The sequence below is a fragment of the Hemitrygon akajei genome, chromosome 15, assembly GCF_048418815.1.
Source record: "Hemitrygon akajei chromosome 15, sHemAka1.3, whole genome shotgun sequence".
Taxonomy (NCBI): Eukaryota; Metazoa; Chordata; class Chondrichthyes; order Myliobatiformes; family Dasyatidae; genus Hemitrygon; species Hemitrygon akajei.
The window spans coordinates 58,756,427-58,783,560 of NC_133138.1; the positions used below are offsets into that span (position 1 = coordinate 58,756,427).

Below are 27,134 nucleotides of genomic sequence, written 5' to 3' on the forward strand. Positions count from 1 at the left end.
AATCGGATGAACAAAACTGGGCATTAACTTGTGTTTATCATTAGGTGTAAAATAACTCAAATGTTAGAAAATTATCTTTGATGCTTTTTAAAATAAGTTAAGACCCAAGCGTGATCTTAAGAAAGCAAGGATAAAACTGGACAATGTGAAATCATCAAACAATACCTTTCATTCCCATCACTGTCTGTAAAGAGTTTGTTCTCTCCCTGAGCAGGCGGGTTTCCTCCGGGTGCTCCAGTTTCTTCCCATGGTCCAAAGATGTACCAGTTGATAGGTCATCAGATCTACCAACATCAGACACTCTCACCCAGGCGACCCTGCCAGAAGAGTTGGATGTACTCAATGTTAATCGTTCCGTGGTTAATCTATGATTAAATTGGGTGTTGCTGAGCAATGTGGCTTATAGGGCCAGAAGGACATACTACACACTGTATCTCAAAAAATTAAGGACAATTAAAAACATTTTCTGTGAGGTTATGAGTAGCTAGTGAAGCAAAGGAAAAGATTATTCAGTCTCAACTATCATCCATGTATATACAGTCGGCCTTATTATCTCCGGGGGATTGGTTCTGGGACCCCCCCGCGGATACCAGAAAAAGCGAATGCTCAAGTCCTTTATTTAACCTGTCTCAGTGTGGTGGACTTTAGGGCTCAGCGGAGTTCGGGACCCACTGCCTGCAGTGTTTCTGTTCTGTTGATGGAAAACGATCACGATCGAAAATAGAGTAGAAATAATAAAATGATCGGAGAGAGGTGAAATGCTGTCAGTCATTGGAAAAGTGTTAGGCTACAGTTGGTCAATGATCAGAACAATTTTAAAGGATAAAGTGAGAATAATGGAGCATGTGGAGGCCCTGCCCCGATGAAAGCTACAATTATTACTAAGCAACGCGGTCGTTTAATTATTGAAATTCATACGTTTCTTAAGTGTTTTATATGCATAGAAAGGTAAAATATATGCTAAGACAAACGTTTGTCTAACTGACGCTAAATAATAAGGGATGTACCTGTGCCAACTTGGAGAACTTTCCATTTTATTTTCACTTCCCGATCTGCATGTGTGCACCTGTATACTTTAAGTCATCTCTAAATTATTTATAATACCTAATAAAATGTAAATAGTTGTTATACTGTATTGTTTAGGGAATAATGACAAGAAAAAAAGTGTACATGTTCAAACAACAAGTGCTGGAGAGAGAACTTGTGGGTTTTCCTGATCCGTGGTTGATTGAATCCACGCATGTGGAACCCGCGGATAAGGAGGGCTGACTGTATTCCTACTGATGGTAATATTGACAATTCAGGCATTTAATTTACGGTGGTAAAAATCCATTTTACATGCTTAACTCCAAAATTTTAAATAGTATTTAGTTCATTGATGTTTTAAGTCTTAGTTTTGCACCTTCCAAGCGTGTGTACAGTGATGCTAGAAAGTCTGTGAACACTTTAGACTTTCTCTGTTTCCCCATAAATATGACCTAAAATGTGATCAGATCTCCATTAAACAACACAAAAAATTATACTTTTCATTTATTTATTGAGAAAAATGATCCAATATTACATGTATTTGTTGGAACCTTTGCTTTCAGTAACTGGTGTGACCCCCTTGTACAGCAATAACTTCAGCGACACATTTTTGGTAACTGTTGATCAGTCCTGCACATTGGCTTGGAGGAATTTTAGGCCATTTCTCCTTACAAAACTGCTTCATTTCTGGGATGTTGGTGTGCTTCCTTGCATGAACTTCTTGCTTCAGGTCCTTCCACAACATTTCTATAGGATTAAGGTCAGGACTTTGAGTCAGCCATTCCAAAACACGAATTTTCTTCTTTTTAAACCATTCTGTTGTTGATTTACTCTTCTCTTTTGGATCATTGTCTTGTTGCATTAACCAACTTCTGTTAAGCTTCAGGTGATGAACACTACCCTGACATTCTCCTGTAAAATGTCTTGATACAATTTTGAATTCATTGTTCTCTCAACGATTTCAAGCTGACCAGGCCCTGAGGCAGCAAATCAGCCCTAAACCATGATGCTCCTTCCACCGTGCTTCACAGTTGGGATGAGGTTTTGGTGTTAGTGTGCCTCCCTTTTTCCTCAGAGTACATATCTATGAAGAAGTTAAATTTTTGTCTCATCTGTCCACAGAACATTGTTCCAGAAGTGTTGTAGAACATCCAGGTGGTCCTTTGCAAACTTGAAATGTGCAGCAGTGTTTTTTTTTGGGAGGCCAGTGGTTTCCTCCGCAGTGTCCTTCTATGAACACCTTTCTTGCTCAGTGGTTTTCTTCTAGTGGACATATGAACAGAGACGTTAGCAAGTTCTTGATATTTCTGCAGGTCCTTTTCTGTGTTTCTTGGGTTCTTTTTCACCTCATTCAGCATTGCACATTGTGCTCTTGGTGTGATCTTTGCAGAATGTCCATTCCTAGGGAGAGTAGTAACAGTACTGAGTTTCTTCCATTTGTAGACAATTTCTCTTACTGTGGACTGATGAATGCTCAGGTCTTTAGAAATGCTTTTGTAGCCTTTTCCAGCTTGATGCGTCTCTACAATTCTTCTTCTAAGTTGTTTTGTTCGGGGCATGGTGCACATAAACAGATCTTTCCGGAGAAGAGCAGGCTCTGTCAGTAACCTGACTTTGTGTGTCCTTCTTATAAGTTAGGGCACTTCTACAACCCAAGCCTCCAATCTCATCTCACTGATTGGAACACCTGACTCCAAATAGCTTTTGTGGAAGACATTCCCCCTGAGGTTCACATACTTTTTCCAATAAATACATGTAACATTGGATGATTTTTCTCAATAGTTAAATGAACAAGTATAATGTTTATTGTGTTATGTATTTAATTTGGTTCTCTTTATCTCGAGTGAAGATCTAATCATATTTCGGCCATATTTATGCAGAAATAGAGAAAAGTATACAGGGTTCACAGCTTCCTAGCACCACTGTAGCAGAGGAGCTGAGGTGGATAGAATCTTATGTTGGCCCAAGCAGAGGTGCCCTTTCCCAGCTGTATTTTTTTGATGCTAGACTCATTAACCGTAGTTAAGACCAAATTGTCAGTCTTGGTTGGTCAATAAATTTTGCTTTCAGCCAGCTGTTTAATGTTTTGGCAGGAACTTTAATTGCAATAGATGAAGAATATTTTTCTCTTGCATAAGGCTGCTATTTCATTGCTAACATATTTTGCATCATCAACAGTGCTTCTGGTTCTGTGAATGAACTTGTGTTTCACATTTTTAATTTGTGCAGAATTGTGAATAAATAGTGCACAAGTTTGGGGGAAAAAGTAGGAAACCTGACACCACGTTAATATGGACATGCAATTCCTTTGTAATAATTCAGCTGTCCAAATGTAAAAGTTATGTTAGAAATATCCTAACTCCATCTTAGATTCTACAAAATGAAGTTATTAAATATATTCCTATTCACTTGTTTTATTTATGTTCTCAGTTTTCTCAGTGAACTATTTTTGTTTCCAGATGTTTCTAAACCTAAGCCCAGGCAAACTGTCAAACGGAAACGTACTGCAGATAAATCCACAAGCACCAGTGATCCTGTCATTGAGGATGATCATGTCCAGGTGAAATATGACATCAGTTCTTCAAAATTACTTGCTGTTTAATTTATGTAATATATCCAGCAAGAAGCATCCCAGCAATTGCCTCTTATGTTCAATGGAATTAACATCACAGAATGCCCTGCTGTCAATATCCTGGGGTGGGTACCATTGACTAGCAGTAGCCATATACCCAACATGACTCCAAGAGCAGGTCAGCGGTTAAAGATCCTGTGACTTCACCTCCCAATTCCCCATTGTGTACAGTGCTCAAATCAGAATTGTGACAGAATGTTCTCCACTTGCCTATGGCACTGTGGAGCATACACTCCTCTCAAGGACCACACTGCTTCAAGAAGGCAGCGCACCACCACCTTGAGCAACTAGGAATTTTCAGTAAAATGCTAACTAAGCCTGTGAAGTCGAAATCCCATGAATGAATATAAAACCATTGTCATTAGTACAAAGAACTCCCAGGTTGTTTTCTTTTTCATCGTTTTCAACAGACTTCTCTTTTTCCAGTCCATCTGAATATTCTGCCTCCATGTTGAGCTCTTGTGGGTGCCCTTTGGCCATTTTGCACGTGTGAGCCTTAGCAATGAATGTCAGGAAACAATGCAATCACATGGAACATTGGCATTCTTCAACCTCAAGCACATTGATACAGAATAATCATTGGGAATGAAATGCATTCCATCCCTCACTCCCCGCACCCCTTTTAGCAACTGTGCTGCTGCTGTGATTGCAATGATAGCACATGCCTTGAATCTTGCAGCAATATGCAGTTCAGTTTCCATTTAAATGATCAAATAATGCATTTATTAAATTGACCATTATCATGGTCTATGGGCCAGTTTTTGACCATTTTTATATAAATTACATAGCTGCCATTTTTGCGACTTCAATAATTAACAAGTAATATGTTTTGCAGGTTCTTAATCTCAAATCCAAAAATTTAGTTGGGATTACTCTTACAAATTGCGGAATTACAGATTTACTGCTCAGAGATTGTCCTAAAATGATGTTTATCCATGGTAAGTAGTAGCATTATTTTGGCTAAATCACCATAATGATATACTGGGACAGTATTTTTTAATATCATATGCCAGTCTCTTTAACAATGTAAACATGCTCTTGTGGGTAGTGTTCACAATCAAGAAATGAGGAAGCAGTTCAGCTTTGTAGAAGTACATTCAACTGTACCAAACTTTTTAAAACTATTACAAATTACTTTAAGTTTGCAATGCTGCCATAAGATATTCATTGTTTAAGACTGTTTTTGTTTTAAATGTCACTGGGTCAGTATCATGATAACATCATTGTAGGTGAACCGAACATAAAATTCTATTTACAGAAAGGTAGCAGGCCATTTGACCGAATAGATAGATGCTGGTGTTTAAATTTACACACAAACTTTCTTACACTTCATGGCATCATATCCATCTTGTTACTTTCTCTTTGTGTATTTGGTAGTTAATTGAAAAAAAATCATACAAGTTACTCATCTCAACCCCCCCCCCCCCCCCGATGAATAGTTCCACATTCTAGTGATTGAATAATGAAAATTCTCCCAAATCAATTATTTAGTTTTTAAGTATCGTATCTGAATTTACATCTGTTCAACACTGCCCACAATTACCTTCCGAGGAACAAAATTAGATGGACAAGTTGCCAGTAATGTCCTTAATTCCAAAAATGATTTTTTTTAAAAAAATTCATTCAGAAAGTATCCTGAAACATGAGGAAATCTGCAGATGCTGGAAATCCAAGCAACACACACAAAACACTAGTGGAACGCAACAGGCTAGACGGCATCTATAGGAAGAAGTGCAGTCAGCGTTTTGGGCTGAGACCCCTCATCAGGACTAACTGAAAGAAGAGATAGTAAGAGATTTGACAGGGTGAGAAGGAGACCCAAAATGATAGGAGAAGACAGGAGGCGGGGGGGGGGGGGGATGAAGCTAAGCACTGGAAAGTCGATTGGCAAAAGGATACAGAGTTGGAGAAGCGAGAGGATCATGGGATGGGAGGCCTAGGGAGAAAGAAAGGGTGAGGGGAGCACCAGAGGGAGATGGAGAGCAGGCAAGGAGTGATTGTGAGAGGGGCAGAGAGAGAAAAGAAAGAGGGGAAATAATAAATAATTAAGGGATGGGGTAAGAAAGGGAGGGGGGCATTAATGAAAGTTAGAGAAATCAATGTTCATGCCATCAGATTGGAGGCTACCAAAATGGAATACAAGGTGTTGTTCCTCCAACTTGAGTGTGGCTTCATCTTGACGGTACAGGAGGCCATGGATGGACATATCAGAATGGGAATGGGACGTGGAATTAAAATGTGTGGCCACTGGGAGATCCTGCTTTCTCTGGCATACAGAGCGTAGGTGTTCAGCGAAATGTTCTCCCGGTCTGTGTCAGGTCTCACCAATATATAGAAGGCCGCACCGGGAACACCGGATGCAGTATGGTACACCAGCCAACTCACAGGTGAAGTGTCGCCTCACCTGGAAGGACCGTCTGGGGCCCTGAATGGTGGTGAGGGAGGAAGTGTAAGGGCGGGCGTAGCACTAGTTCTGCTTACAAGGATAAGTGCCGGGAGAGAGATCGGTGGAAAGGGATGGTGGGGGGGGGGGGGGGGGTAATGAATGGACAAGTGAGTCGCGTAGGGAGTAATCCCTGCGGAAAGCAGAAGGGGGGGAGGGAAAGACGTGCTTGGTGGTGGAATCCCCTTGGAGGTGGCAGAAGTTACGGAGAATTATATTTTGGACTCGGAGGCTGGTTAGATGTTAGGTGAGGACAAGGGGAACCCTATCCCGAGTGGGGTGGTGGGTGGATGGGGTGAGAGCAGACGTATGTGAAATGGGGGAGATGTGTTTGAGAGCAGAGTTGATGGTGGAGGAAGGGAGGCCCCTTTCTTCAAAAAAGGAAGACATCTCCTTTGTCCTGGAATGAAAAGCCTCATCCTGAGAGCAGATGCAGTGGGGATGGAGGAATTGTGAGAAGGGGATGGCATTTTTGCAAGAGACGGTGGGAAGAAGCCACACTCAGGTTGGAGGAACAACACCTTGTATATTCTGTCTGGGTAGCCTCCAACCTGATGGCATGAAGATTAATTTCTCAATGCCCCTCCTCCCCTTCTTACCCCATCCCTATTTATTTATTATTTCCCCCACCTCTTTTTTCTCTCTCTGTCCCTCTCACAGTCACTCATTGCCTGCTCTCCATCTCCCTCTGGTGTTCCCCTCCCCCTTTCTCCCTAGGCCTCCCGTCCCATGATCCTCTCCCTCTCCAGCTGTGTATCCCTTTTGCCAATCAACTTTCCAGCTCTTAGCTTCATCCCTCCCCTTCCTGTCTATCATTTCGGATCTCCCCCTCTCCCTCCCACTTTCAAATCTCTTACTGTCTCCTCTTTCAGTTAGTCCTGATGAAGGGTCTCGACCTGAATTGTCGACTGTACTTCTTCCTATAGATGCTGCCTGGCCTGCTCTATTCCACCAGCTTTTTGTGTGTGTTGTTCAGAAAGGATCCTAGTCTTTTCTCTGTAGTGCTCAACAAAACAACCATATTTGAGAACTCTGGCTACCTTGGGCTTGGGCAGGCAGACTTCTCCTCCTTGGGCTACCACTGGTTCCAGCACACCCACAGCAGGGGGCCAGCTGATCATCTATCAGATGTAGCTATTTCCTCATGCATAGAGATATGTGGGAAGACGTCCAAGGCAAATTCTGATGTAAGATATGTCTAGCCAACATCTTGAGCAAAAAATAAAGGCATATGTGAAATTAGATAATCAGAGCAAAATGTCATTGACGAAGTCAACATTCTGTGACATATTCAGTATTCAAAGTTATGTTTTCCCATATACTCTAAAGTCATGTTCTGAAACGCCAGAAGAAGAGCCAGTAAATTTGTCATAGTCAATAGGAGGAGAGGCTGTTTACCCTTGCCAGCCCTCTTTGAGTGTGACTATAATTCCCAAAAACAGATAGTAAATCCCAACTGTTGAAGCTGCATGTGATAATTCACATCTTAAGGTCATTGCTGATAAGAATCCCCATTTGTCTGTTCTGCTAAGATTCTTCTGCTGCTTGACAGAGGCACCATTTGTGTACATAAGATGTGTGAACAGCCAAATGGTCAGCACATTACACCTTATGCCTAATGACGTGAGCTAGGTTGGGTCATAATTGGTGATGCATGCTGCAGTACTGCTCATCAGCCTGCTGTCATCACATTTAAGACTAATGTCCTGGAGAATCTATACAAAAGTTTGTAGTAAGCAAACCAAGTGCCCCGACATTCTTGCCTCTGCTCAACCAGATTTAGGCAAGCTGGCACCTTCCATCGAAAGTGAGGTCTTTGAATCACGAACAAAGAGCCTAACAAAGATGAATCAAACAGTTGGGGTGCTCCCCTTCCCTTCCACTCTCCATGACAACTCCTACCAAACACAGAGAGCAGGCCCTTAGTCGACTCATGTCCTTTAATCGCACATTGAGAAGGAAACCAGAAATGAAAGATCATTACGTGGAGCTCACCAAGAGACTCTGGAGGAACAATCATGTTGATCTAGCTCCTCCACTAGATCCGAACAAAATAAAAACTGGTATTTGCCCAACTTTGGTGTTTACCTCCCCGAGAAAACTGCACTGGTACAAATTGTCTTTGATTCAAGTGCTCAGTTCAAAGGCCTATCACTGAACAATGTACTCATTTGGGGTCCAGACCCCAATAACAGTTTGCTCAGCGTTCTCATGCCCTTCAGAACTGAATCCGTTGTAGTGATGGCAGACATAAAAAAAAATGTTCCACACCTTCCTAGTGTGAGGATCGTCGAGGCTACCTCAGATTCTTGTGGCTTTGTGACCACCAACTTGATAAAAAGCTTCTGGCATAGAGCATGAGAATTCATATACTTGATAACTGCCCCTCACCACCTGTGGCAATCTATGGCATTAAGAGGATAGCTATCTAGGGAGCAAAAAATTTCAGCACTGAAACATGGAGATACATCGAAAGGTAATTCTATGTTGATCATGGTCTTAGATCCTTTCTAGTGCCGAAGAAACAGCATGCTAAAAGTAGCATAAGGCATGTTGGCGCAAACTAGTTAAGATTGCCTCTAACGGTGCCGGGGTTATGCAGTATTTCCCATCTGACCAGAATCCGAACTTGGACAGGACCTCCCTCCTTTGCAGCACCACAGTCTAGGTCTTGGATGAGACCTCATTACCAACACCTTACTTTCTAAGTTGCTGATACCAAAAGATCTTTTACGTGTCATTGTGTGCTGTTGACTATTAACAGTCTATTTGACCCTCTTGAATTTGCTGCTCCAGCTAGTATCCAGGGATGCTTCATGTTAAGAGAGTTGACCACGGGCACTTGTGGATGGGATGTCCCACTCCCTAATGAGAAACATGAGCAGCGGCAGTAGTTGTGTTCTTCCATTCAGCATCTTAAAGGCTTGAAAAATCCAGGAATCTACACAACAAATCCACTAACTGCAGGAACACTCACAAAATGCTGGAAGAACTCAGCAGGTTACACACCATCTATGGAAAAGTGATGTTTACTCTTTTCCATAGATGCTGCCCGGTGTGCTGAGTTCCACCAGCATTTTGTGTGTGTTGCTTTAGATTTCCAGCATCTGCAGTTTGTCTCATATTTGTAATACCACTATCTACAGGGCCCTCTCTCTCACCGGATCTCTCAGAGGAAGGTGTCCACATACAAATGGTCTATTTTCGCCCTCTCAAATGACGGTGCAGGAGTCCTGGTTCTTGGGCAAGGTTTAATTGACACAGTTTGTGGTTTGGACTCCCAACAATCACATTTACCACTCAATTAGGATTGTTTGTATATTTTCATTCTACAACCAGTAACTGATACTTACGCTATGTCGCTAACCCCCTCACCCCCATCCTTCCCCTCCCCACAATTGTTGATTGGATAATGATGTTGAATAGCAAAGGGGAAAGTGCATGACAAGTAAAACCACAATGATTAGTCAGAAAAGGGTGTAAATCAGAAAAGTAGAATTGAAATTGCAATGGGATAATATCATGGATGCTGAGCATCTGAACTGAATCAGAAAATTCTGAGAATGCTCATCTCAGATTGAATCCTGAAGATTGATGTGCTTTGTCCAGTAAAATGAGGTGTTGTTCCTTAAGTTTTGTTGTTACTAATATTACTAAAAGAGAAGCCTCACAGGTATTGTTGAACAGAACCAGAAATGTAGTGTATACTGATTAAAACTCTTACTGTGCTAACCTTCCTGTCTGGCCCAAATAATTAATTTTCTATAATCTGTTATATAAACCAATGTGTAACGAAGCACTTCTTTTTAAGCTACACGTTGCAGGGTACTGAAACATTTAAAGGTGGAGAATGCACCAATTGTAAACAGATTTGACTACGTGCAGTGTCGGAAGCTCAACATTGAACAAGTTCTTGACCAGATTTTACGAATGCCTCCGGAAAGAAACCGAATCATTTATCTCCGACCAATGCAACAGGTGAATGAACCGAGTTACTTTTCAAATGAATTTGACTTTTTATACCCTTAAAATGAATGTTATCTTTAATTTCCTTTATATTTCCACATAAACAGTGTTTCATTTTGAAGTGGTTTTAATGTAAGTACATACAATTGCAAGAAAAAGTTGGTGAACCCTTTGTAATTACCTGGTTTTCTGTATTAATTATTCATAAAATGTGGTCTGCCTAAATTAATAACGTACAAACAATTGTACTTCTTGTCAATACTGTAGAAATATGTTCTCAAGTTTCAACCATCACTCATTTATCACTGTTCCACCTTGGCAGTGCATGCTTTGAGCATTTTTCATACTGAGTCCACCATTTAAACAATCACAACCTGCGTTCAAAAAAGTATGTGAACTTCTGGGATAATGTCATCTGCATAAGCTATTTGCAGTCAGGTGTTCCAATCAATGTGATGAGATCTCTGGAAGTGCTTCATCTCTAGAACCTGCTAAAGTCTCTGTTCATGTGTCCACTATAAGAAAAACACTGAACAAGAATGGTGTTCATGGAAGAACACCATGGAAGAAACCACTGCACTCCAAAAAAAAACATTGCTGCATGTCTCAAGCTTGCAAGAGACCACCTGGATGTTCCACAACATTTCTGGGACAAATTTCTGTGGACAGATGAGACAAAAGTTGAACATTTTGGCAGAAATGTACACTGCTATGTTTGGAGGGAAAAGGGCACTGCAAACCAATACCAAAACCTCATCCCAACTGTGAAACATGGTGGAAAAAGCATCATGGTTTGGGCTGCTTGCAATCGTTGAGAGAACAACAAATTCAAAACTGTATCAAGACATTTTACAAGAGAATGTCAGGGTAGCGGTCTGTCGCCTGAAGCTTAATAGAAGTTGGATGATGCAACAAGACAGTGATCCGAAGCACAAGAGTAAATCAACAACAGAATAGTTTCAAAAGAAGAAACTTGTGCTTTGAATTAGCCTAATCAGAATTACAAGGTGTGATTGATAAGTTCGTGGCCTAAGGTAGAAGGAGATGAGTTATTAACTTAGAACTTTCTGCATAATCACTCAAAGAGTTGACCTGCATGTGCATGTAACGAGAGCTGTATTTCCTCTACCTTAGGCCATGAACTTATCAATCACCCATGCAGTGGACACTTTCTGGAGGTTCAAGATCCTTATGCTCCACGACCGCTGGACTAAGTGTGTAAATGTAGGAGGGGACTATGTTGGAAAAAATATGCTAAGTTTTCTAAAATTGACTCCTACCTTAGGCCACAAACTTATCAGTCACCCCTCAGAAGACCTTAACCCAATTGAGAAGCTGTGGCATGACCTGAAGAGGGCTTTTCATGCAAGATATCCCAGAAATATTGAATGAACTGAAACAGTTCTGTATGGAGGAATGGTTTAAAATTCATCCTCTTCATTGTGCAAGTCTGATCAGTAGCTAAAGGAAACATTTGGTGGAGGTGCTACCAATTATTAAATACAAGGGATCACATTTTTCCAGCCTGGACTGTGAATAATTAAATAATGTGTTCAATAAAGACATAAAATGTACAGTTGTTTGTGTATTATTCGTTTAGGCAGATTGTGTTTGTCTATTATTGAAACTTAGATGAAGATCAGATCCCATTTCATGAGTAATTAATGCAAAAGCGAGGTAATTGCAGAGGGTTCACAAACTTTTATTGCAACTGTACCTGCAAGGTAACATTTCAACTTTCCATGGATATTCACTGTTTGTTTGACGTTGGATAGTGTTTATTTGGGTGAAAATTAAATTGCGAATCCAAGTCACAGGCTGCATTGAATGCAGTAATATGTAACATGGCAATTTGAATGAACGATCTTAGAGTAAAAGATCCTCTTAGAAGTAGTAGACACAGCTTAATGGAATTTAGCATTCATCTTCAGAGCCTTCAGCTCTTTCACTTCTTTATTGAAATGTTCATGTAATGAAAAATATCAAAGTATGTGGTTCATTTTGGTAAAGTTGAATTGAGCGGGAAATATGGTGCACACGGAATTAATCTAAATTTGGTAATAAAACAGAAAATACTGAGATACTCAAGTCAATCTACATCTGTGGAGAAATACGGCATGACATTTTGGGCTAATGCCTTATCATCAGATCCAAGAAGAGCTAGTAATAAATTCTGAGGTGCAGGGAGAGGAGAGAGCAACAGGAAAGGTTGATAAAAGAATAGATTGAATAAAGATGTTAAATATTAAAGGGGAAAGTGCAGAAAAGTAGAATGGAAATTAATTAGGAGTACTGTGGATGCTGGCCATCTAATGTGAAAGTGGAAAATTCTGAAAATACTCATCATCCCAGACCAATTCAAGAAGACAGTGATGGGCTGTGCCCGGTAAGATGAGATGTTATTCCTTAAGTGTAGATGTTACTGATATTACAAAAAGAACACATATATCACAACTGATTTTGTGAGGCTGAATTGAACCAGAAATGTAATGTACACTGAATTAAACTGCTTTTGTAGCTGCCTTCATAGCTAGCATAAACAATACATTTATTGCAATCCAATGTATAAAAGTGTTTCTTTTTAAGCCGCACAATACCGGGTACTGAAACATTTAGAGGATGAAAGTGCTCTAATTATAAATAAATTTGACTATATGCAATCTTGAGAGAAATTTGGGTTGGAACAACATTTTTAAATTTTAATCCATCTTGAAAGACTCTCACCATCCATGACACGCCCTCTTCTCACTATTACTATCAGGGAGGAGATATAGAAACCTTCACCATTAGATTTCTGAACAGTTTATGAACACTATCTCAGTATTTTGCTCTCTTTTTGCTCTGTTTATTTTAGCTTATATTTCTTATTGTAAGTAATAATCATTTTTATGTATTACATTGTACTACTGCCACAAAACAAATTTCATGATATATGTCAGTGATAATAAAGCTGATTTTGACCAGGGAGTTATAAAGAAATGGGAAAAGAATTAGCTAATTTAGCACGTCAGTATGGAGATGCAACAGGTAATTAGGGAGGCTATTGGAATATTGATTTTTATTGCAAGGGGTTTTAATAGTAAGTCATACTATTAAGTACAAGTCACTACTGAGACTTTTATACAGAGTAGTGCTTGTTCCCCTTTTGTTTAAGGAAAAATATTATTGAAGGCAAATTAGAAAAGTTTTACTGGGGTGATCCTGAGCATGGGATTATGTTATGAAAGACTGAACAAATTTGCTATATTTTCATTGGAGTTTAGAAGAATGAGCAGATTTGTAATCCATGTAATATGACACTCCCAGGTAGCTTGACACCATAAATGCCAGGAGGATATTTCTCTTCATAGGATAGGCTAGCAAAAAAGTACATAGTAAGACCATAAGATATAGGACAGAATTAGGCCATTTGGCCAATTGATTCTGCTCTGCCATTCAGTCATGGCTGAATAGTGAGGGGATGTCACGCTATGATTGAGATGACTCACTCAAAGGCATGCGCACCTTTGGAATTCCTTGTCCAGGAAGCTATGGAGGATGAATCCTTGAATATATTCAAAGTTGATACATGTTAGATTTGTAATCAATAAGGGAGTTGACAGTTACTGGAAGAGAAAAAGAAAGGGGACTTGGGGATAGCTGAATAAGACTTGATTTTATTTAAATACAGTGCAGGCTCAAGGGGCAGACAGTCCTACTCCTGGGGTTATTTTTTATGGTCATAGTGGAATGGATAGATTGCCTTAACTACTTGTTTTGTATTTTAAACAGATTTAGTTTATTAAGTGAGAGTTGACCTGCTCAATAATATTTGCTCCTTGTTTATACTTTCTCCTTGTGATCTATCTAATGTACTTCTGTATCCATATTGGTAAAGTCATGTAAATGAGGAAGTCCTAATAATTTCTTTGCTCCACTTGCAGCTAAGAAGTGTTACATGCAAGTACAGAATCCTACAGTGAAAAGTGAGACCATCATGTCTTTACTAATCTTTCGAAAGATTTATCTAATTAATTTCACTTCCCTGCCCTTTCCCTTAAAAATGGGATTCTACAATGGGGCTGTGGGAGTAACTTCACCACATTGTCTGCATTAGTTCAAGATGGAAGCTTACTAATATCACCATCAGCAGGTTGCAGTCTTTTGGGAATGGTAATACAAAAGTTGTGTGCCATTGATGCTTCCATCTCTTGAAAGAATTATAAATAAAAATACTGATGTAGCAGTATTTCAGTGGAGTAAATGAAATTACAGTGGTATGAGTGAGGAGTTGGCCATAGTCAGTTGGAAGGAGATGTTGGCAGAGATGACAGCATAGCAGCAATGGTGTGAGCTTCCAGGAAAAATGTGGAAGGTGCAGGATAGATGTATGCCAAAAACAAATACTCAAATGACAAAATAGGTCAACCATGGCTGACAAGGGAAGTCAAAGCTAATGTAAAAGTAAAAGAGAGTGCATACAACAAAGCAAAAATGAGTAGGAAGACAGAGGATTGGGAAGCTTTTAAAACCCTACAGAGAGCAACTGGAAGAATCATTAGGAGTGAAAGGATGAAATATGAAAGCAAGCTAGCAAACAATATCAAGGTGGATAGTAAAAGCTTTTCACGTATGTAAAAAAAATAAAAATAAAAGAGACATAAGAGTGGATATAGGACCGCTGAAGAATGAGGCCGGAGAAATAATATCGGGGACCGAGGAGATGGCAGATGAACTAAATGAGTATTTTGCATCAATCTTCACTGTGGAAGACACTAGGTGTCAGAGGTTAAGGGGAGAAAGCAGAAGAATGGGATTGAGAAAGAAAATAAATCAGCTATGATTGAATGGCAGAGCAGACATGATGACCAGATGAACTGCACCCTAGGGTTCTGAAAGTGGTAGTGGTAAAGATTGTGGAGCCATTAGTAATCATCTTCCAAAACTCATTGGACCAGGGTACCAGGGAACTGGAAAATTGCAAAGGTCACTCCACTCTTTAAGAAAGGAGGAAGGCAGCAGAAAGGAACTTATACACCAATTAGCCTGACCTCAGTGGTTGGGATGATATTGGAGTCAATTGTTAAGGATGAGATTATGGTGTACTTGTTGACACAGGACAAGATAGGACAAAGTCAGCATGGTTTCCTTAAGGGAAAATCTTGCCTGGCGGGCCTGTTGGAATTCTTTGAGGAGATTACATGTAGGTTAGATAAAGGGGATACAGTGGAAGATGTATATTTGAACTTTAAGAATGCCTTTGAAAAGATGCCACACATGAAGCTGCTTACCAAATTAACAGCTCATGGCATTACAGCAAAGTTACTGGCATGGTTAGAGCATTGGCTGAGTGGTAGGAGACAGCGAGTGGAATAAAAGGATCCCTTTCTGGTTGGCTGCCAGAAACTAGTGGTGTTCCACGAGGGTCGGTGTTGGGACTGCCTCTTTTTATGTTGTATACCAATGATTTAGATGATGGAATAGATGTCATTTTTGCCAAGTTGTAGATGATATGAAGATTGATGGAAGGGCAGGTAGTGTTGAGGAAACAGGAAAGCCACAGAAGGATTTGGACAGATTAGGAGAATCGGCAAGAGAGTGGCAACTGAAATACAATGTTGGAAAATACATGGTCATGCACTTTGGTAGAAGAAATAAATGTGCAGGCTATTTTCTAAATGGGGAGAAAATCCAAAAATCTGATATGCAAAAGGTCTTGTGAGTTCTTGTGCAGTTAACTTTGCAGGTAGAGTTGGTGATGAGGAAGGCAAATACAATGTTAGCATTCATTTCAAGAGGTTTAGAAATTAGAGCAGGGGTGTGATGCTGAGGCTTTATAAGGCACTGATGAGGCCTCACTTTGATTATTGTGAACAGTTTTGGGCTTCTCATCTAAGAAAAGATGTGCTGGCATTGGAGAGGGTTCAAAGGAAGTTCACTAGGATGATTCCAGGAATGAAAGGGTTATCATGCGAGGAACGTTTGATAGCTCTGTGTCTGTACTTGCTGAAATTTAGAAGGATGAGAAGGGGTGATCTCATTGAAACCTTTCAAATGTTGTAAGGCCCAGACAGGGTAGATGTGGAATCGTTGTTTCCCATGGTGGGGGACTCTAGGATAAGAGGGCACAGCCTCAGGATAGAGGGGCATCCATTTAAAATGATGTGAGAAATTTCTTTAGCCAGAGGGTGGTGAATTTGTGGAATTTATTATTAAGGGCAGTTGTGGAGGCCAGGTCATTGTGTAAGACAGAGTTTGATAGATTCTTGATTGGGCACGGCATCAAAGATTACAAGGAGAAGGCCAGGGAGTGGGGCTGAGGAGATGAAAAAAAGATCAGCCATGATTGAATGGTGAAGCAGACTTGATGGACAAAGTGCCTAATTCTACTCCTATGTGTTATGGTCTAAAAACAGAATAATACAACTGTTGGAATCAGAAATTAGAGAAGAGTATTTCAAAAGGACACACATGCCAAACAATATCTACTCAATGTTGCTGTTTATTATTTACAGTTTCAAAGTTTAGTGCTGAATTATTGGTGAATTGAAGATTTTTTTTTGTTTGCATTGTTTCTACTTCAGTATTTTATTGATGTCTAAAGGTCATTCACCCTCATTTCTACCAGTTTCAACAGTAATCCCTTAAGGAAATGTTAAGATGCAGAAAATTAGTGTAACTATGAAGAATAATTTAAATTGAAGGTTATCCACTTCATAAGAAAGAACTTTTGATTGTACCTATTGTAGATTTTTTAAGCAATTACTGAAAATAGTTTCAGTATCATTTCTGATACCATTCATATTGTGTTACAGATTGATACTTTGAAACTGGAACGGAGCATATTTAGTGGACCATATCCTTATCATATTTGTATTATTCATGAGTTTAGTAACCCACCAAATGTGCGAAATAAGGTTCGCATTCGGAGTTGGATGGACACTATCGCAAATATTAATCAGTAAGTATTTCTGTTCCTCAAAGTTAGGATAACTTGAACAATTCTTTTAAAAAAACTTGGCTTGTATAATGTGTAGATGGTGACTAATTATTATAAGAATTGTTTTGGTAAAGCTTAAACTGTCTTTAAAAAAATGCAAGTTATTTGGCATTTTCTCATACTAGTCATTTTGACTAGATGCAATTGGTCAGAGAATAGTTGGTTGGTTTGTGGGACGTGCATTAGATAGTGTCTGAAAGGCGTATAAACGATACAACTACATGATGGAAGTTTATGGTTCAGGAGATAACATTCTGATCCAATCACATTGAACTATGATTACAGGAGAGCAAATTAGTGAAGACATTAAATTATGAATTTATTAGGGAATTCTGAACAGGATAATTATGAATTTATTGAGGAATTCTGAACAGGGTAGTAAGTGAATTAACCAAAGATTCTTGTTGAGTTCAGCATTTAATCATAATTTTATTCTTCATTTGATTTAAGGACCTGCTAAATCTAAAAAGTGTGTGAGCAATAAGAGGTCCAGCTGCTCTAAGTAAATGAATAAATATTGTATCAAAGATGAAATCAAGTAATTTGTGTTTTTTAGAGTCTTTATCTTCCATAGGACGTTTCATGGTACTTTGCCAATGTTGTCGCCGTCATGAAAAAGCAAACACTTCAAATGTTATCACTTTCATTTGGAATGTTAAATGAAGCAAATTAATCAAATGAAAATTGTATTCCCTTGGGTCTGGACAGTTGAGTGAATGCGTGAATATTTTTAAGCTTTCAGAACAGGAAAATGGAGTTGGGTTACAGAAAAGTCAACTGATTTAATGACAGAAGGTACCACTGATTAAATGATTAACTTCTAAGCACTTTTTCGTGCTTAGAGATTAATTATATTTTGTATTTTTACAAAAAATGACATACTTTGCAAATTTGCTAGATAAGTACAATTTGAGATTTACAATGATTGCTGATTCCAACTTTAATTTGTTTTTAATTAGGGAATTGATCAAGTATGAGTTCTTTCCAGAAGCTACTCGGACTGATGATGATGTGAAGAAATATCCAAAGTACCCATGGGGGAGGGATATCTACACATCAGAGGGTAGGTATTGGAAACATTTACTGATTTTTTTTTTGTTTCATTGAGCAGGAATTTGTTCACTTAAAAAAGTCAGAAGGTCCCACTGTGGAAATGTGTTCGCTATGGAGTAAATACAGTTATCTAGTTATTCATTGTATTTATTTTTAACTAATGGGATAGCAGTAAGAGACACATTATTATTTTCAAAGTTAAGTTTTCAACTTTCAGAGCCTAGGTGTAATGATAAAAATAGGGTCTTGTGCTTTCCCGGTAGAGGTGATGAATAAACTCTTCTTCAGCTTTCAGCCGTGTAGAGGTATCGATTATAACCAACGTTTGGATGACAAACTCTGCCATCTTCTTCAGGAATAATGCTTGGGTATGTCTAATCCATTGGTATTTATACCCCCATAGTCTGTACCTCCTGATTGGTTAGTCCTCATCCATCAGGTTTCCGCTCTCCTACCTTGTTTACAATCGAATTCCTGCTCTTACTTAGAGTGACACCTTGTCTTTGTTAGAATCCTTTTCCTCTAGTTTTATTTCAGTGGCTTCCTTTACTAGGCGGTCCCAAAAGCCATTCGGGTGGCGAAGTAGGTTTGTGCTTCGAAGTCAATCCTATGGCCATTGCGAATGCAGGTGTTCTACTACTGCCGATTACTCCAGGTACCCAAGTGGATACACCATCTGTGCTCCTTGATGCAGGCTTCCACCGTGTGGCCTTTGAAGCAGCCTAGTAAAAGAAGACATTTGAAATGGAACTAGACGAAAGGAATTATAACAAAGAAGTTCTCTAAGTAAGAACTGGAATTTGATTGTAAACAAGGTGGGAGAGCAGAAACCTGATTGAATGAGAACTAACCAGTCAGGAGGGACTGATTATGGGGGTATAAATACCACTCGACCAGACACACCCAGACATCATCATTGGAAGATGGCAGAATTTATCACAAGCCTGAGAAAAGTTTACTCATCAAATGTAATGATGTTAAGACTTGCAATCTTGGCGGAAATTGACCTTTCTCTTGTCTCCAATCATTTATATCGGCTCCTGTGCTCCAGCTCCATACTATCCTGCTTTATATAATGCAGAATTTGGGAGAATTACCTGTGTTATGGCTATGCTGAGCAAGAGGAATCAGCATTTTGTATTTTTCATATATAATATTCATAGATAGGAGAAGCCAATATAGTCATTTATTGGAGCATGGCAGGGTTGTGGGAGAAAAAGCAACAGCTACACAAGCAACAAATGATCCCATCATAGTTTCACATCTACTTACGATAAGGAGATTGGAGTATTTTTTCCTTCCTGGTTTACGTTTAATTGGAGTAAGGGGAAGCATGAAGCTATCAGGCAGGAACTTGGAAGTATAAATTGGGAGCAGATGTTCTCAGGGAAATGTATGGCAGAAATGAGGCAAATGTTTAGGGGATATTTGAGTGCAGTTCTGCATAGGTACGTTCCAATGAGACAGGGAAAGGATGGTAGGGTACAGGAACCATGGTGTGCAAAGGCTGTTGAAAAACTAGGCAAGAAGAAAATAAAAGCTTACGGAAGGTTCAAAAATCTAGGTAATGATAGAGATTAGAAAATTGTAAGGCTAGAGAGAAGGAGTTTAAGAATGAAATTAGGAGAGTGACCATGAGAGGGCCTTGACAAGCAGGATTAAGGAAAACCCCAAGGCATTCTACAAGTATGTGAAGAGTAAGAGGACAAGACGTGAGAAAATAGGACCAATCGTGTGACAGCGGAAAAGTGTGTATGGAACCAGAGGAACTTAGGAACACTTTGCTTCAGTATTCACTACAGAAAAGGACATTGGCAATTGTAGGGATGACTTACAGTGCACTGAAAAGCTTGAGCATATAGACATTAAGAAAGAGGATGTGCTGGAGCTTTTGGAAAGCATCAAGTTGGATAAGTCACTGGGACCGGACAAGATATACAGTGGCATGCAAAAGTTTGGGCACCCCTGGTCAAAATTTCTGTTACTGTGAATTGCTAAGTGAGTAAAAGATCACCTGATTTCCAAAAGGCATAAAGTTGAAGATGACACATTTTTTTGATATTTTAAGCAAGATTATTTTTTAATTTCCATCTTTTACAGTTTCAAAATAACAAAAATAGAAAAGGGCCCATTGCAAAAGTCTGGGCACCCTGCATGGTCAGTACTTAGTAACACCCCCTTTGGCAAGTATCACAGCTTGTAAACGCTTTCTGTAGCCAGCTAAGAGTCTTTCAATTCTTGTCTGGGGAATTTTTGCCCATTCTTCCTTGCAAAAGGCTTCTAGTTCTATGAGATTCTTGGGCCATCTTGCATGCACTGCTCTTTTGAGGTCTCCACAGATTTTCGATGACGTTTAGGTCGGGGGACTGTGAAGTCCATGGCAAAACCTTCAGCTTGTGCCTCTTGAGGTAGTCCATTGCGGATTTTGAAGTGTGTTTAGGATCATTATCCTTTTGTAGAAGCCATCCTCTTTTCATCCAACTGTGCTAAGCAGTTGGAGAGGTGTTCTTTTCATGAAATTCTGCACCCTTTTTTCTCCAAACATACTTTTGCTCATTGCAGCCAAGAAGTTCTATTTTGGCTTCATCAGTCCACAGGACTTGTTTCCAAAATGCATCAGGCTTGTTTAGATGTTCCTTTGCAAACTTCTGACACTAAATTTTGTGGTGAGGACGCAGGAAAGGTTTTCTTCTGATGACTCTTCCATGAAGGTAATATTTGTGCAGGTGTCGCTGCACAGTAGAACAGTGCACCACGACTCCAGAGTCTGCTAAATCTTCCTGAAGGTCTTTTGCAGTCAAACGGGAGTTTTGATTTGCCTTTCTAGCAATCCTACAAGCAGTCCTCTTGAAAAGTTCGCTTGGTCTTCCAGACCTCAACTTGACCTCCACCATTCCTGTTAACTGCCATTTTTTAATTACATTGCGAACTGAGGAAACGGCTACCTGAAAACGCTTTGCTGTCTTCTTATATCCTTCTGCTTTGTGGGCATCATTTATTTTAATTTTCAGAGTGCTAGAGGAGCCCATGGCAGCTGATTGTTGGGACAAAATTTGAGGAGTCAGGGTATTTATAAATCTTTGAAATTTGCATCACCTGGCCTTTCCTAACAATGACTATGAACAAGCCATAGCCCTAACAAGCTAATTAAGGTCTGAGACCTTGGTAAAAGTTATCTGAGAGCTCAAATCTCTTGGGGTGCCCAAACTTTTGCATGGTGCTTTTTTCCTTTTTATCACTCTAAAATTGTACAAAACAAAATAATACACTAATCTTGCTTAAAATGGTGAAAAGAATGTTTTTGGTAGGTCAGATACGATAGCAGAATATAGTATTAATGGTAAGATTCTTGGCAGTGTGGAGGATCAGCGGGATCTTGGGGTCCAAGTCCATAGGACACTCAAAGCTGCTGCGCAGATTGACTGTGTGCTTAAGAAGGCATTCATCAACCTTGAGACTGAGTTCAAGAGCCGAGGGGTAATGTTACAGTTATATAGGACCTTGGTCAGATGCCACTTGGAGTACTGTGCTCAGTTCTAGTCACCCCACTACATGAAGGATGTGGAAACCATAGAAAGGGTGCAAAGGAGATTTACAAGGATGTTGCCTGGATTGGGGAGCATGCCTTATGAGAATAGGATGTGAACTTGGCTTTTCTCCTTGGAGAGACAGAGGATGAGGGGCGACCTGATAGAGGTGTATAAGATGATAAGAAACATTGATCGTGTGGATAGTCAGAGGCTTCTTCCCAGGGCTGAAATGGCTAACACAAGAGGGCACAGTTTTAAGGTGCTTAGAAGCAGGTACAGAGGAGGTATCGGGTAAGTTTTTTTCGCAGAGAGTGGTGAGTGTGTGAAATGGGCTGCTGGCAATGGTGATGGAGGCGGATACGATAGGGTCTTTTAAGAGACTCCTGGATAGGTACATGGAGCTTAGGAAAATAGAAGGCTATGGGTAACCCTAGGTAATCTTTAAAGTACATGTTCGGCACAGCATTGTGGCCGAAGGGCCTGTATTATGTTGTAGGTTTTCTATGTTTCTAATTTAAACTCTTATTCTGAAGAACATGTAGAATTGATTGAACCATGTTAAAAATTGTTAGATGAAGATTATGAGTGTACAGATAAAGTTCAAGTTTATTGTCATCTGACTGTACATATACTCTATACAACCAAACAAAAATAGAAAAATAGAGGGCTGTGTGGTAGGGAAATTTTAGAGTGGGTTATGTGGTCGGCACAACTTTGTGGGCCAAAGGGCCTGTAATGTGCTTGAGATTTCTATGTTCTATGTTTTAAAACCTGTGTCCTGTGGCACTGTACAGTAAGTGAACCAGTTTTGATGTGGCTTTTCCAGACAGCAAGATTATGGGCAAGTTCTCCCAGTTAAAGAGAATACTGAATATCGTGAGACTTAGTTGCTGCATCAGAGCCTTGATTTTTCTGTGTTGTGAGTAAATCTTGTGTTCTTCATGCAGCATGGCCTTCAGCAAATTAGCTTGGGGATTGTTTCATTTATTCTACCTGGTGAACTCTTTGGCCATCCAGCATAGTCTGCATGGATTAAAATGGGATAATTTGAAATAACTTAATATTCCTGGAAAAGATAGGTCTACCAGATCCCTCTTGAATTCTTATGGGATAGCAGATGAAAGGATAATGCTTGTCTACAGTCTAAAAGCACAACTTGGTCACAAACAGCTAAAGAATTCATGAGAAAACTTCTTACCCTTTAGGAATAAATGAGATAAACAGCATGAACCAATGTAAATCAGGAGAAAATCAATAGGAAGAAATGTTAATAACATTCCTTTAGTACTAATCAAAAAGCTACTAAACCTCGGCTTCTCTATGTCCTTCTAATTGGATTCTAGAATTTCTTACTTTGGAGACTACAGGCAGTGCGAATCAGAAATAACATCTCCTTGCTGACCGTTAACACAGGCTCACCTCAAGGATGCATGCTTAGCCTACTGCTCTACTCTCTTTACATTCATGAGTGTGTGGCTAGCAACAGCTCAACCACCATCTATCAGTTCACTGATGATGCCGCTGCTGTTGGTAGTATTTCAGATGACGACAGAGATGTGTAGAAGTGAGACAAATTGGCTGGTTGTGTTGCAAAAACAACCTTGCACTCAACGTCAGTAAGACAAAGGAATTGGTTGTGGACTTCAGGAAGAGGAAGTCGCATAAACACTCACCAGTTCTTGTTAAGAGATCAACAGTGGAAGGGATGAGCAGCTTTGTCCTGGGTGTCAACATTACAGGTTCTCTCTTGGGCCCAGTGGAGTCTCGAAGAAGGCACACCACAGTTGCTTTTCTGTAGGACTTAGAGGGAATTTGACATGTCACCAACACGTGCAAATTTGTACAATATTCTGACTGATTGCATCATAGCCTGGTATGAAGGCTCGAATATACAGAATCACAAGAGGCTACAGAGGGTTGTGAAGCCAATTCTATAACCCTTCCTTCCATCGAGGACATCTTCATGAAGCAGTGCCTCAAGAAGGCAGCATGCATCATTTAAGACCCAGTCAACCAGAATGTGCCCTCTTCATGTTATTACCATTGGGGAGGAGCTGCTGGAGTCTGAGGAAACACGTTCAACATTTTAGGAGCAGCTTCTTCCCCTCTGCCAATAGATTTCTGAACACTACCTCATTATTTATCTTTTGAACTTTTTTAAAAAAATTATACTGATTATGTCTTGCACTGTACTGCTACTACAAAACAATAAATTTGATGACATATGTCAGTGATAATAGACCAGAATCATAATTATGATGCTGAAGAGGTACTTGGTCTGCTTGTGTTCTAAAATTCTGCAGTTGTTCAATCTATAAATTTTATCTTAAGGCTGTCTTTAATTTGTTGTCTCTTGCCACTTGTCTTTTTCTTATATATGCCCACGTGTGCACAGGCACACATCTACTTACTAATTATCCATACTTCCTTTTCATGCCACTATAAATCACTTTCATGGATGCCACATGTTGTGAATCCAGACGGTACTATTTGAGCAGTGTTACCCTCGATTTCCAGATGTATACTTCCCAAAAAAAAGCTACTGTAACATGATCATGCTTTTAGCCCCTTCAACTCAATATTTCATTTTCATTTAAAATTTATTTGATAAATACTTTAGGAATATAATATAGTTTCACAAAGAGCTTGACACTTAGTGTTCTTTTTAAACTTGTAACTTTGAAAAATAGATTTTCTCAATTATGCAAAATATTCTACTCACAGTTTTGTTTTGACAGGAACAGTAGATGGAGCTCCGTACTTCATGATCACTGATTTCCCATGGCTTCGTTCACTGCGTACTGCAGAACCAAACAGCTATGCAAGATATGACTTTGAAGATGATGAGCGAAGTAAGTATTCTCTCTACACATTTACAGTTTCGTACCATATACTTAACACCAAAGGGACCATGAAATTACAGTAGTTACCTTTATTCTGACATTGTACTTTTCCAATCAGTATACATTCTTGATCTTTATAGTGAAAAGTGACAAATGCTGTCCATTAATCAACATCAGGGGATTTTTTCTTTGTCCCATAATCTGATGATCCCAGTGCCGATAGTGCCACCCATAGTAGAGTCTCACTTATGAATAGTTAATTTACAAGAAAATGAGATCTGGTGCATTCCCCTAACCTTCACTGCCCTCACCCGCATCGCCTCCATTTCCCAGACATATATGCTCACCCCATCTCCCCTTAACAGAGGTAGAGTTCCTTACTACCACCCCATGAACCTCCACATTCAACACATCATTCTCCGCAAATCTCCGCCATCTTCAACAGAGATCGTACCACCAAGAACATCTGCCTCCTCACTAATCTCCCTTCTGGCATATACCTCTGCAAGCGACCAAGATAGGACATGGACAGCAGAGTTTTAGAATGCCTCCAGTCAGTAAAGCAAGCTAGGAGGATGCCGGCTGACCATGAATACATTGATAAGGAGCTAATCCTGAAGTTAATATAGGCATGTAGAGGTAAGCAGGGGTGAAGTCAAGCATATAAATGCTTTGAAATTTTAACATTGAGTCATCCATCTTCAGCAGTGAGGAGAATGCTAGCTAAGGTTACTACTCCTTTCAGTGTTTAAACACAGCCATTGAATAGTTGCAAAAAATAATACTTTCTTTGGATCTAAAAAAGCAAGAATGTGGTAATTTAGTCATTATATTGAGTAGATTTGATCCATTTTGTATGTAATTGTTACGGCAATCTTTTTTCGCAGCTACTATCTATGCTCCTCGGAGAAAAGGACAACTGTCAGCTGATATTTGTATGGAAACAATTGGTGAGGTGATCTCTGAACGACGGCAGATGCGAAATGGTGTATTTCCACGTGTTGTAGCTATTTTCATACATTACTGTGATGTCAGTGGAGAGCCTGTTCATGATGACTATATCTGACTATGCCTTCCTTGCATATGACTGTTCAAAGGCCAGAGACTACAGCCTGCAAGATTTGAATTATCAGCACTGTGTAGCTGCAATATATCCCAAATACTTTTGGAAGAAATTATATAATTATGTATAAAGGAATTTGTGTACAAATGATTTCTGTATAGAGATGTTCTGAAAATAATTAACTTCCTGAAGCAGTATCATTTCATATGTCTATACAGTTTAATTCAGTTAATGTTATTGATAGGGAATTTAAAAAGAGGCTATTTATATCCCCAAGTTATACAATTAATAAGATGAACATTTTTGATATTTTGTTACAAAACAGGTGCAAATGTTAAAAAAAATACGAAGGCCACATTCTTTGGCATATTTCATAGCCCAGTAAAGAAGTGACTTAACTCAATGAATTTCCTTTGGTACTATGTGCCTTTTCCCCTTAAATTACACTTTTGAATGTGTTAATGAAGAAAAGAGGAAAAACAAGAACTTTGTGTGGATTTCCTTTATACTATATATAATATATATACATACAGTATATATCAAATTTGAACATTATATTCATGCCTTGTTATGAGGCATTTACCCTTGTTGGGAATAGTCTAATAACTAAAAGTAGCTTTTTATTATACAATGACATGCATTTTGTTATGCACTGCTTCCAAGGAATAAGTGGCAGGGAAATTCTATTATAATAAAATATTTAAATATAAGAAGAATTTTCTGATTAAAAATTTCTTTAGGTTTTTTTTCTCTTCCAAATGTTCAGAATTTCTGGTTTATAATTAACTAAATGCTTTATTTTGTTTCCTGAAAGATGAAAGTGTTGCTTTCAGTTATTTTAATTATATCTATAGAAGCACCTTAACTGACATTTTGTGTTTGGTGAAAGGCATTTTAACATCTTTTCCTTGTACTTTTCAGCCTGTTGATTCACAATACCAGACTAAGAATTTAACTAAGAATGAGCATTTGAACTACAAACTCAGTCAGTTTTGAATTAGCCTGTAGTTATCATAGTTGTGAAGGAAACCAGACTTAATCATATTACCCAGTGCTGATGTTATCAGCTGCCAACCAATAGACAACTCCTTAGGAGAACATCGCACTCAACTTGAGTAATTGCACTAGTACTACTATAACATGACTAATACAGTGGGAAAAAATCATTCTAAGCACAGATTAGAAACAAACATTTTCTATCCACAATCTTTTTTATAGCTGATATCTCATTGCCAGTTGTACTTTGTACCCAACGTGCTAAACCTCGCATTTCTACAGAAATTTGTGTAAATGTTTGGTGGTTTCAGTGCAATAGTAGTTTACTATTAGAATAGCTGTAACATGTTTCACAGTTTTAATATGATTGGGGAATAATTGGTAGTAGCCTATAAGGCCTTATCCAGTATGCCTTCTTCCCATCCACATACACTTGCACTTGTGATCTGCAATCTAACCATTAAAATTTTCATATACAATGGCCTTGCCCTTTGTTATCTATGTAATCTTATCCTGACCTCTATACAAACCACCCTTGCATTTCCAAGATCATCCCTTTCAGGCTTATTATAACCTTGACTTTAATTTCCCTTTGCTGGGAGC

General features: G+C 39.2%; 1 protein-coding gene across 4 annotated transcripts in view; it reads left to right on the top strand.

The window, feature by feature from the left end:
• The window catches only part of fbxo38 (F-box protein 38), a 75,854-nt gene extending 49,506 nt beyond the window's left edge, over positions 1-26,348 (top strand). Inside the window, exons 16-22 of one of the 4 annotated variants that reach the window (XM_073067633.1) lie at positions 3,486-3,586; positions 4,494-4,596; positions 9,913-10,079; positions 16,862-17,007; positions 18,006-18,109; positions 24,368-24,481; positions 25,360-26,348. In XM_073067633.1, the coding sequence (XP_072923734.1) occupies positions 3,486-3,586; positions 4,494-4,596; positions 9,913-10,079; positions 16,862-17,007; positions 18,006-18,109; positions 24,368-24,481; positions 25,360-25,538 (914 nt within the window). In that variant the 3' untranslated portion in view covers positions 25,539-26,348. Of the gene's footprint in view, positions 1-3,485; positions 3,587-4,493; positions 4,597-9,912; positions 10,080-13,990; positions 14,033-16,861; positions 17,008-18,005; positions 18,110-22,455; positions 22,549-24,353; positions 24,482-25,359 lie in introns of those variants that run through there. The other 3 variants (XM_073067634.1, XM_073067636.1, XM_073067637.1) reach the window with 3 other exon arrangements.
• Positions 26,349-27,134: the final 786 nt, after the last annotated feature.